Source organism: Panthera pardus, unplaced genomic scaffold, assembly GCF_024362965.1.
Source record: "Panthera pardus isolate Hobbes unplaced genomic scaffold, ASM2436296v1 HiC_scaffold_9, whole genome shotgun sequence".
Taxonomy (NCBI): Eukaryota; Metazoa; Chordata; class Mammalia; order Carnivora; family Felidae; genus Panthera; species Panthera pardus.
In genome coordinates, this window is record NW_026527024.1 from 2,123,337 (window position 1) to 2,135,498 (window position 12,162).

The window sequence follows — 12,162 nt, forward strand, 5'->3', positions numbered from 1 at the left end:
GCGAGGCTGCTGTGTGCGGTCGGGCCCCACGTCCTGGCCCCCGCTTGTGGAGAGAGCGGGATTGGGCCCCACTTACCTGGAATTGCTCAAGCTGGGGATGCCGGTGTCACTGCCCAGTTGTCTCTTGGGGAGCCACGCAAGCAGGGGAGTCCCTGGGTTCCCGGGCCTGGGGTGATGGAGAGCCGGGGGGCAGTTGAGCCGGGCCTGCGGAGAATGGCACGCGTCCTCTCGAGGAAAGGGAGCGTGGGGGTGGCGATGATGGCGGGTGGAGGGGTCTGGGGGGGGTGTGGCCTGTGCCCCGGTGAGGGGGGGGGTGCGGTGACTGTAGAGTGGCCCCGTGGCAGCTCTCCCACCCTTCCCGCCTCCCGCCTCCCCTCACCGCGTGGCTCCAGCACACAGCTGTCACCAGAATCCATCTCTGTCACCGCCCCACTGTGGGGCTAATGAGTTCTCCCGTGAACCCCCTCAAGCACAGCACGCGGGCCGGCCCCACCCCCGGCCCAGGAGCCCAGGGCCTGCCTCCGAGGGTCCCTTGGCTGCCTCTGAATCTGCACAAGGTGTCGGGGAGGCCCGACCCAAGAGGCGCCGGGGATGCACGGTTCTGGCCGTAACCCGGTCCCGAGGGCAACGCCCAGGCACGAAAACGCACGAAGGCCTGGCTCGGGAAGAGCGGGCGGGCGGTTTGCTTCCCATCAGGCCGGAGCCCGGCCTCGCCCTCCTGGGTTTCTCCGTACCCGATTCCTCGGGCACTAACTGTTCCCCTTAACTCGGGGGACGCCGCTACTTAGCGTTTCCTCCTAGCGTCTCATCCTCCACAGCGTGGGAGCTGGCCTCAGGAGACTGGGGGGTTGAGGACGGGCCACACCAGGTGGCCTTGGGGACTTGGTAGAGGCCCCTCAGCCCCATCCCCTCCCCTACTCCAGCGGCCGCCTTGCCTTGTACGCAGACCCGGTCCTGCCGCTGAGCCCGTGCGAGGCAGCGCGACACAGGTGTCCTAGAAAGTCACGGGGCCTCCTGCAGGTACAGGGCTCTGTAGCACAGAGACAGCAGAGCTGCGGCGTTTCCCAGCCAGGCCCAATCCTAGGCCAGCCTAGCTCCTCCTAACTCCCAGCTGCTTGTATTTTCACCCCGTCCTCCCGGCCCCCAGGCAAGATGGAGTCGCTCTCCTCAGGCGGCGTCTTGCCAGTGGAGCTGGGAACTAGCCTCTCCGCAGCGTCCTAGTCCCCCCTACACCCCTCCTCGCTCCGTGTGGGGGTGGCCTTAGCGTTCCCCTCTGTGCACCCTTACCTGTTGTTTCTGCTTTGTGCTGCCCTAGCTGTGTCTGTCCCCTTAGCCTGTCCCCATGTCTCAGATAATGGAGGAAGCCCGGAAAGGGGGAGGGGGACCATAGAGGGGTCCCGGGACACAAAGGAATGTGTGGGGTGCTGTGCTTGGTTTGGGTTTAGGAAGGGAAGGTAAAGGCTCGCGAGAACTCTGGTTTTACACTCAACCAATTAGAGAGCAGAAGCTTGGCGGGGCCGGCTGGATCATCATCGGTCCCCCAGCCGCTGGCTGAGCTAATACTTGGACCCATGACTTTGACTCGGAGCATCACCCGGAATTTTCTGCATGTGCCAAGAGCAACTCTCTTCGGGGCTGGCTGAGAAAGTTCCCGGAGAGTTAACATCCGGGCAAGTGTTGCCTAGACTGTTGTCAGGAAGGGTGGAGGGAACCCATGGGCCTGCCTGGGCCAGGATGGGTGCCTGAGCTTCTCCGAGTCCCTCCCAGCGCCTCGCCTGTTGAGCTCTGTGCTCCTTGGTGTGTTCAGGGGCCTGGGACGGGACCAGGGTGGCAGGGGCTTCCAGCCCTTTCCTTGCTTTTCTGCAAGGTGAGTCTAAGAGGCAGGCGGCCCTGCTGGCCTCTTGTTCTCTGGGCCACGGGACCTCGTGGAGAGGTTGAGCGAAAGGCTCCTCTGAGAGCACAGGCTGTGTCCGCTCTTCATCCATTGACACTGGGATCAAAACCTATGTCTTCCTCCCACGCCAGCATCCGGGGGGGACTGGGCTGTGCAGATGGCAGCATCCCTGCCCTGTGGGCGCTGCTTTTCTCACTCAGCAGACACGAATCGGGCTTCAAAACGGAAGCCGGAGTGAAGACCAAATCAGGGGTCGTCACGTGCCGCCGCGTGACCGGGGTTTGCGTCTCCTCCTAGCTAAGGCCGCCCGCTCCGTCCGCCCCCCTCGCTTCTTGCTTTCCTTCCTCGGTTGCAGCTCTCAAGTGTTTCTGGCTTACCTGCCTCCGTCTCCCCTTTGCCGTGTCTCCCAAACTGAGCAAGCGTCTTAGTTGACCGCAGAAGCAGACACCATCCCCGTGCCGAGGGCGGCCTGTCTCCCGGGAGGTTCCCTCCTGTTCGGGCGCCGTGCGGCCGAGGGGCCTTCCGGTAACCCCAGAGGGACGCGCACTACTCTGGGCCTAGGGTGCTGCCGTCTCAGGGACCAGAGGGCGGCCGTACCGGTGGCTCACCTGCCGACGGAGGCCAGTGGGGCTGGAGGGACTGGAAGGGTGTACAGAGGAAGGGCTGGTGGGCAGGCCTCAAGCCTTACGCCCGATCCTTGCCTGGCCCAAGAGAGCCCGCCACAGCCTCCCCCATTTTGCAGCCAGCGGAGCCATTCACACAATCACCTTCTGTTAATTCTATCTGCAACATCAATTAAATTGTTTGTAGAAACTAATTGAATGTGGCTTAATCACACATCTTAATAGCTTTCCACGCTCTGAACTCGTTGTTAATTCCAGTAATAAAACGAGATGAGAACGCTGGCTGGGTAATTAGCGAGGAGGCTGGGGAAGAAATTGCTGTTTGATGGTGGGTAATAAAGGCAGCCGTGGTGACCGCTCTCCTGAGCAGCCGCTGCCACCGCCACCGCCGAGCTCCCCGTTCTGCTGACGGAGGGAAACGCTGTTGCTCTGCCCCTCGTGTCCCTGTCCCTGCTGCTGCTCCTTGCGCTCCTTACCACACTGTCCTTGGGCTGGGCCCCGTCGTCTCCTAGTCTCCTAGCCTCCTAGCCTCCTAGTCTCCTAGCCTCCTAGCGCGAGGCTGCAGGCCTGCCCCGCCACTAGCCACGCCCCCTGGTGTGGCCAGGGAGCCCGCGGGGGGCCGGGCCCCTCAGGTTGGTCTCTGGCCCCTGGGCCCAGAACAGAGTCCCTCCGCGCAGCTTCTGTCCTCGGCATGGGGTCCGATTGTCCCACGTCCCAGCCTGGGCGTCCCAGGGCCGTCGTGGGGCCTGAAAACTGTTGCAGCTGCTGTGACCTCCTTGTGAACTAGAGCAGCCCGAGCCCCTCCCCCAAGAGGGGGACCGCAGCTGCGTCTTCGGCCCAGCCAGCTGTTGCCAGTTGTCTGGAGCAGCCAATCCGAGGTGTGAGACTCTGTGCGGGGACCCGCGACGGGTGCGTGCAGAAGCCGAGTGGACGCTGGGCTCCCACCAAGGAGGGCTCGAGACGGGCTGATGCTGGGCTCTGGGCTGAAAGCAAGAGCCGAGGGCCAGCCGTGGCCAGATGGGCGTGCTGCGTTCGCTGAAAAGTGGAAGCATAGAAGGGACACGGGGCGGGGGACAGGAAGGGGGCTCCTGGGTTCGTCTCTCCCAGCCACCGTGGCGTGGCTCAGCGCTGGCGACAGAGAACCCTGGGGGTGAGAGGTTGTCACAGGGGTCCCCCCGTGAGTGAAGACTGCTCCTCCTGACTTCTCTAGTGTCCTGTGGTTCTGAGACCTGAAGCCGACCCCCTGGGAGCACGGGGTGCTGGGCACCAGGCGCTGTTCCTAATGGGGGACCAGGTGGTGGCCGGAGGGGGTGCACGCAGCCCAGAGCTGCGTGGAAGCGAGCTCCTCCCTGGTCACACGGCGGGGGGCAGGGGGGCGCTCTTTTTCTGTGCCTGACGAGGCCCCTCTGTCCTTCTGAAGGGCCGTGTGCCTGTGAAGGTGTCCGAGCCTCATGGAGAACAGAAGACATCTACAGGCCCGGCCGGGCCTCACCGCCGCTGGTGAGGCCACGGTGCTCGCCTCAGCGGCGCCCCTCCTTCCCACGGCCCTCAGGGGTCCCCTGTCCTGATGACCCACCTCGGAAGTGAGGAGCAGCCTGAGGCGGGAGCCTGGTATCGGGCGCCCTTTCCTTTCTCTTGCCCCTCCTCCTAACCGGAAACTCGCATGTTCTCTTGGTTCCTTGGGGCCACGTGACTGCTTTCCGCTCGACGTCTTGGTCGTTCCCAGAGCAGGGGCTGCTGCGAGCCCCTGGTCAGCCCCTACCTTTTCCTTGTCTCCCAAAAGGTAGCATTCCCCTCCTGCGCTTTAAAACAGAGGACACCGGGGGCACCTGGGGGGGCTCAGTCGCTTGAGCCTCCGACTTCAGCTCAGGTCACGATCTCGTGGTTCATGAGTTCGAGCCCCGTGTCGGGCTCTGCGCTGACAGCTCGGAGCCTGCTTCGGAATCTGTGGCTCCCCCTCTCTCTCTGTCCCCTCCCCAGCTCATGCTGTCTCTGTCTCTCAAAAAATAAAGAAACATTAAAAAAAAAAAAAAGTAAAACTGAGGACACGGTCCCTTTTCCCTGAAGCTAACGGGTGAGAAGGCAGGAGAGCCGCCAGGTGACAGAAAGTCTGAAGTCCCAGAGTGGGTGAAGGTACGAGGGGCTGGGGGCTGTAACCACAGGGAGACCGTGTCTCAGGGAAACTCTGTGTACCAAGCCCCCCCAGGGTGCTCCTGAGGGGAGAAGAGCAGGTTGGAGTCTGATCGGTGGGATTCCATCAAAGCTCCAGCTGGCACCACCGGCCTGATCCTGTTCCCTGGAAGGAGTTTTTTTGGCCATATTTCACCGGGGACGTGAGGCTGGGACCTGCTGCAGACCTTGCCTTGCCGGTGACGGCAGCGAGGAAGTGGGAGTCGGCCGTCTGGAAGGAGAGACCAGAAGCGGTGGGCAGAGCTCGGGTCCGGCCAGGCTCGGGTCTAAAGCAGGAAGCTAGAGGCCAGGGGCCGGGCTCTGCCCTGTGGCCCCCAGGTTGCGGCTCCACCGCGGGACTCTTAGGCCAGTGGCCATACGGTGGGAATGGGTGGGGGCAAGGAGCGGCTCTCACTGTCTGGTTGCTCCCCACTCCTCCCCTTCTGGGGCCCCTTGGGTGCTGACTTGAAGTCGGGGGGAGTTCCTGGGCCGCGGAAGTCTGCCTTCAGTGCACTGCCTTGGGAATCTGCAAAGGCGGGGCCCGAGTCTGGTTCTGCCGCCTTCTGATCATGTGACCTTGGGCAGATTAACCTTCGTGAGCCGTTTCTTCAACTGTAAAGTGGCCCTGGTAACACCCTTCCTATGTCATTGTGAAAATACAGGAAATATAAGCTGTGGCCAGAGTGCAGGGAATAGCGGGGCGTAGGAGTGGGCAGGTGAGGTGGTGATGACAACAGTTACTGTTATTTCGCTGGTACCCGTGAAACCGTGGACGTGTCTCTGTATTCCTAAGAATGGCAAAAAGAATCAAAGGCTTCTTTTCGACTGCTCACAAATATTTATTGTCAGGCACTGTTGTAAGGAGTGAGGGACTGTTCGAGGCTTTGAAAGTTCCCTGGGCCCCGGTGGTGGCGGAAGCTTCTGGAAACAGGGCCCAAGTACTCGGTGGCTGGCCACCCAGAGCCTGGAGCAACCCAGTCGTCTGTGTCCTGGGGAGTTTGTCAGTTCCTCTCCTGGCCAGTGGGCCTTCTCTTCTTAAATTCCGCCTTGGTCCGGTGTTTGGCCTCATTTGCGTTGCCTCCTGCGCTGTCTTTCCTCGAGGAGCCCCGCGCCTCAGCTCTTGCTCCACGCCCTTCTTTCCCCCTGGACGCTGCCCCGCTCCTGGCTGAGTCCCCCCAGAGCTGCGCTCGGGTGTCGTCCAGAGGTGGAGATCGGTGGGCTTCCCGGTCCTGCTTTCTAGAACTTGGGCTTTCTCCTCTCTCTTTCTGTGTCCTCCGGCGCGGGCAAGACCTGTGAGTTGGCGGGTCAGCGTCAGAGACCGAGTGCTGCCGAGGAGTGCCCCGTCCTAATGAATCTTTGTCTGTTTTGTCCACATGGCCCTTAGGATTACATGCAGAACATCCACGGCAAGGAGATCGACCTGCTGCGGACGACAGTGAAAGTGCCAGGGAAGCGCCTGCCCCGAGCCACGCCTGCCACAGCCCCAGGCACCAGCCCCCGGGCCAACGGGCTGGCCTTGGAGCGGAGTAACACGCAGCTGGGCGGGGGCACAGGTGAGGTGGCTGCTAAGGTGAGGGGGGTTGGCGGGCACACGGAGAGCATTGCTTCCTTTCTCTAGAAGAGTGGAGAGTGTGGCGACGGAGGCCTAAAAAGGTAGGCGGCTGTGGGGCCTGTTTCGCAGCCTGGGTCCTCAGGGCCCCAGACATGCCTGCCACCCAGGGTTATGCTTCAGGATCGGCTCGGCCAAGTGCATTTGCCAAAACGCTGCCCTCACGGAGGTGGCAGGGGTAGCAGCCGGCGTACAGCCCGGCGGGTGGTTTGCAGATGGAGCATAGGGCCCGACAGCCTCCTGCCGACAGGTGCCGTCAGGGGTCCTGGGACCACGTGGCCTCGTCTGGAGCCAAGGCTGGCGACGGTGGGACCCCCGGCATGCGTGTCGTGTGGGCGGGGAGGGAGGTGGACGGGGGCAGAGCTCCCTGGGGTGCCCCGGGCAAACGTCCGTGGGGCTGCAGGGAGAGGTAGGGTCTTTGCTCAGAGAGGACGGAGTTTAGAGGGAAGCTGAAAGCCGTGCTGACTCTGCCGTGTGTCTGGCGGTGCGGGAAGAAGGACTAGAGCCTGAGAGTGTGGACTTGGGGCATGGCGGCTTTTCCTTGACCGGTTCTTACCTCTCCAGATGGTACCCTGAGTTCAGGTGGAGGATGCTTACGTTCCTTTCTGTCTCCGGCTCTTTGTGCCTCCCGAGGCCTCTGTGGCTCCTAAGCCACGCTGCTGTCCCGCCCGCACCGAGTCCCCTTGCCCCAGATCTACCTTGGCCTCTGGGCCCTGCTGTTGTCCTAGATGATTGGCTCTCCTTGTCCTTGGACCCAGAAACAGCTGCTCACGACACTCTCCCGCCCTCCCAGTTGCTGCGAGGTGCCCCTGTCCCGGGGGTGGCTCTTAGTGGCACAGGTGTGCTGTTCCCCAGAGGGCAGGGAGACCAGGGGGTGCTTCTGTATCACAGCACTAGGCCGCTGCGGGCATTCAGTGGACGGAGGGGTGGGTACTAAGTCCCTGGAGTCGGACGAAACAGACCCCGTAGAACCGCCCCCCTCGGGATGCCGATAGGCCCGCAGGAGCGACTCCGGGTTCAGAGGTCAGACCGTGGCCTCCTGCGTGTCCTCCTTGTTTGGGGCAAGTGGGCACGTGGCACCCCCACCCCGTGGCATTTGTTCAGTCCCCGCTGACCAGGCTGGAGGGACTGCCACCTGCCGATCGACAGGTGCCGAGCGCGGCAGCTCTACCCTGTCGGGCCGCGGTTTCGCAGCCCTGGGAAGTGGAGGTCATCCTCCCCGCTTTGCGGATGAGGAAACAGAAGGCTCGGCGAGCTTAAAAAAACTTGCCTGTAAAATCCCACAGTAAGTGGTAGAGCTGGGGTTTGAACCTAACCGTGCCTGACTCGAAAAGCCACGCTTCCCCAAGCCACCCCGAGCTCGGATGGAAGCCCTTGACCGTGCAGAGGGGGAGCTCTAGTAGACTAAGGGAAGGAAGGAAGGAAGGAAGGAAGGAAGGAAGGAAGGAAGGAAGGAGGGAGGGAGGGAGGGAAGGAAGGAAGGAAGGAAGGAAGGAAGGAAGGAAGGAGGGAGGGAAGGAAGGAGGGAAGGAGGGAGGGAAGGAAGGAAGGAGGGAGGGAAGGAAGGAGGGAAGGAGGGAAGGAAGGAAGGAAAGGAAGGAAAGGAAGGAAAGGAAGGAAGGGTGAGAACGGCACCCGCCCATCACGGTGGGGTGCCGAGAGCCCCCTGGAGGGGTGCACTAGGGGAAGGGTTGAATGGCAGAAATGGCGGGCCACGTGCTCTGCCCGGAGAGCCAAGTGAGGGCTGCTGGGAAATCGCTGGCCTGCAGGGGCAAGGAGGGCCAGGAATCAGCCAGGGCCCTAAGCGCTCCGGGGCTGCACGGAGGCCATGCGGGGCAGCCTCTCATCGGGCTTGCGGGGGGGTGTTCTCCTGTCATACCAGAGGATGAGGAAGTGTCAGGACTCTAGGTGGGGAGCCTTTCCTTGAAGTCAGGTGGCCAGGGGAAAGCTGGGCGGCTTCCTCAAAGGGAAACAGTGGGACCCCCTGTCCTGTCACATTCCTGGGCCCTGATAGCCTTCCCCTGGGGAGGGGTGCGCCTGGACGAGAGAGACACGCACGCTCACCTGCACGATTCCCCGGCACCCACGAGCACCGGCGTCCCCAGAACACACAGACGGGGCATTTCCCCGAGCCTGCGTCCCCTCCACTGCACGCCGACACCGACCTCGTGCACACTCACACATGTCTCGCGCTCACCGGGCGATGTTAACATCTCATTATCTTTGTTACTGTAATTACATTATCCGCTGCTTTATGCAGAATTATCCTCCGAGGACTAATTGATGGCTCCATGTTTAATTCATTAATCATTAGCATCAAATTCGACAATTACAGTGCACACTGATTGTGGGATTGCAGGCGTAATGAGGGGAGAATTAACAAAGAAAAGGGAAAGCACTTTCCCTCCCTCGGGGGTTTTGAGTTGGGGGGCTCAGGGAGGAAGTTGAGCCTGTGATGTCTTTGGGTGGGGCTGGGGACGAGGCAGGGGTAAGATTTGGAAGCCAGGAGGGGACGGGAGCAGGAGAGGGGTAGGGGGAAGCGAGGTCTCTGAGAATTTAGGAACCGCCTATGCCGCCCTGGAGGGTCTCCTGCCAGGGAGCGAGGGTGCCCCGGGAAGGGCCGTTTGCAGGGAGCTGTCAGCCCAGAGTGGCAGGGGGGCAGGATTGTGAAGAGAAAGTGCCGGCATGTTGCCTCGAGGGGACGGGGAGTGGGGCAGACCAGCAGGCAGTGTTGGCACCACACGTATATTAATAGGCACTTACTGAGCGTCTGGTCCTGCCTCACGACAAATACAAGAGAAACACAAAACTTGCCTTCCACCTTGCGGCATCGCACCGTCCCCAGAGCACGAGGGGTGTCTGGCCTGTTTCTTTACCTTCTAGTGGCTTCAGCTCAGAGCTTCCCATCCCTCGGCTTCCAGAAACTCCGCCCGTGTGTTCCCGGGACTGGTGGAAGCCTTGACTTTGACGCTTGCTCTCCCACCGTGTCCGGCCCGGGCCCTGTCTCTGCCTCCTTACTAACCTCCAGCGCTCGGCCGCCTCTGCTTTTCCGGCACCTCGGGCGTGGTCCACCTGTCCTCAGACTTCCCGTCGCCATTGCCCTCTGGCCTTAGTCCCCATGCTTAGGTGGCCTGAGGTGACAGGGCAGCGGAGGCCCCGTGGCTGTCCCCGCTAACCCTTTGAGGGACTCCGCGACGAGGGAGTCCGGCGGGAGTTGTGAGGGCATGGGAGGCCCTGCTGCCCTGGCCTTGGACTCCTGAGCCTTTGGTTCCCCTTGGCTCTGCCATTCCTCCCTGATGGGAAACGAAAGATTAATTTTCTCCAGCCCAACAGGATAATTACTAATACTAATTAGACATAATTACTTGAATTTGATACACTTATTTCTCGCCGGAATGGCACCAAAGCTGAGGCAAAGCAAATGGCATGTGTGGACTAGAATGCAGGGTGCAGGGGCCCGGTCAGGAGGGGAAGGGGGCCGGGGACGGTGGCCAGGCGAGGAGCACCGTGGTCATGGGGGTGTGGGTACCCCGTGCCCCGCTCTTCCGGCTACAGGAAGCGGGCAGGAGCGGACGTGCTCTTCATGGAGAGGGGTGTGAAACGTGGGACCAGCTGCCTCCCGAGCTGTGGAGGGCCCGGGTGAGGCCTCTGGGTCTCCAACACGCCTGGCCCGGTACCTGGCAAAGCCCTCATTTTCGGTCAACATTCTGCTAGAATTTCGCAAGTTCTGCCCTGAGCCCTACTTTCAGGAAAGTCTGTGTGCCCCTTCCCCAGCCTCCCTTCCCAGTCTGACCCTTCCCCCCCCCACCCCCAGGTGCCCCCTACCCGGCCAGCAGCCCGGCCTGGGCTGGCCCTCGCCCTGAGGGGCTGCACCAGCGCTCCTGCTCCGTTTCCAGCGCCGACCAGTGGAGTGATGCCCTGCCCCCAGGTACGCAGGACCCTGTTCGGCGACACAGAGGAGGGCAGCCAGGCATCGTCTGCAGCCTGGGAGGCTGTGTTGGGTTGGTGCCCAGGCCAAGGGGAGGGGCCCAGCAGAGCGCTGCGGGGCCAGCGCTGGGTGGTCTGAGACACGCTGTAGCCCTTCCCTTCTCCAGCAACCAAAGGCCACTTCGTGCCCGGTTACCCCTTTGCTGCCCCCGGGCCCTGCCTGTGGCTGGCTGGTGCCCCAGACCTTCCCTCCGCAGCTTGTCTGCCCACCCACCGCTGTCCCCAGGCAGCGCTGGTGGCGCCTCCCGCATCCCCATCAGCCCCCTGCGCAGCCAGCTCATCAGCCTCACCGCGGGGGGGACAGGGAAGCGGCGGCGGAGTAGGGAGGTCGGAGGCTGGGGGCTTTGAACGCGATTGGAAGGCGGCAACTCTCCTACCACGGAGAAGGGGGTTCCTAGAGGTAGGATCCAGGATCCGGACAGTTTTCCCAGGCCTGCTGCTGGATAGGCTGAGGCCCCATCCTGTGTAGCTGGTCAGAAATTCGGCCTTGTCTCTGCCGTCCCACCCGCCTTCTACTTTCCTTCCTTTTCTTCCCCTTTTGTCCATTTTTGTGCCTTGCTCACATCCCGACTCTCCCTTCCCCTTATTTCTTCTCCCTGCCTCTTCAGTGAGCACCACCACACACACACACACACACACACACACACACACACTCACTCTGCCCTTCCCTCCTTTCCTCCCCCAATTTCTCTCACCCGTATCCTAACCCTTCGGTCACAGCTCAGCAGTTCTGCAGATTGAAAGGGAAATGGGCACAGGGCTGCCCTCCTTTCCCAGGTAAGGGTGTGAGGGAAGCAGGACAGTCCAGGGTGTTCCCTGTCCCCGCAGAAGCCCAGGCAAAGCTGTTCCTCCCACTTTGCCTCAGGCGGGGCAGCAGTGCCTGGCTGGCCCAAGGCCCATCAACTCTTTTCCCCACGTGCCTCCCAGGAGCCCCTCACAGGCTCCCATCCCCCTCGAAGCACGAACCCCCGTCTGAGCTCTGACGGCAGGAAGGAACTGGGCGCTCACAGCACAGGGGATCTCCCCCCCCTCCTACTCCAAGTGCAAGCGCCCCTGGGGGCAGTGACCACGGAGGGTTGGAGAAGGGGAGCTGAGGGCGCTTCCCAGAGTCACTGTCCTGACGGCCTGGGGCCCCTCTGTTGAGTCTGGAAGGAGGAAGGCAGGGAGGGAGGGAGCGTGTCTGCCTCTAATGAAGTTTGACATTTAGTGGTGAGCGCCGGGCGGGGTGTGGGAGACGGGAGCTTGATTAGCGCGCTCTAATTGACAGTAATTAGGCAGCTCCCTGATTGTTTCTAATTCTGCTATTAATTGTGAGGAGCGGGGAGTGTGATTGAGGATAAATTTGGTGCGGAGCTGCTGGGGCTTCAGCTCCCTGTGAGTTCCCTGGGCCGCCTTCCACCCCTCCGGGCTGCCAAAGCCCTAGCCGCCCTAGCCGACGATGCCTCCTTGCCTTTAATCCGAGTTCCCCACACTCTTCTCCTTTCACCTTCTCCTCCTTCAAGGCTGGGGAAGCTCTGGGATTGGGACCGGCCGGCAGACCCCTCCCCGGGGCTCTCCCAGGGTGGTCCGGCCGGCCCGCAGTTCAGGGTGGAGCTCCCAGTGGCACGAGGCAGGTCTCGCGCTCTGCGCACCCCCCTCCCTCCCTCTTCCCACACTTCTCCAACTCTCCCCTCACCAGCCAGTGGCCCGGCTGAGGTGCTCAGTTCCAGCCCCAAGCTGGAGCCTCCCCCATCTCCCCACTCCAACCGGAAGAAGCACCGGCGGAAAAAGAGCACCGGGACCCCCCGACCAGACGGCCCCAGCGGTGCTGCTGAAGGTTAGGGGGACCTAGAGGGAAACTGGGGCACAGGAGGTGGGCTGTGGGATTTGGGGATAGTACC

The 12,162-nt window shown here is 62.1% G+C and overlaps 1 protein-coding gene across 1 annotated transcript in view; it reads left to right on the forward strand.

Annotated features, from left to right (window-relative positions):
* AGAP3 (ArfGAP with GTPase domain, ankyrin repeat and PH domain 3) overlaps positions 1-12,162 on the forward strand; it is a 55,254-nt gene that overhangs the window by 38,971 nt on the left and 4,121 nt on the right. Inside the window, 3 exon segments of the mRNA XM_053898729.1 lie at positions 6,071-6,239; positions 10,110-10,223; positions 11,961-12,098. Of these exon segments, the coding sequence (XP_053754704.1) occupies positions 6,071-6,239; positions 10,110-10,223; positions 11,961-12,098 (421 nt within the window).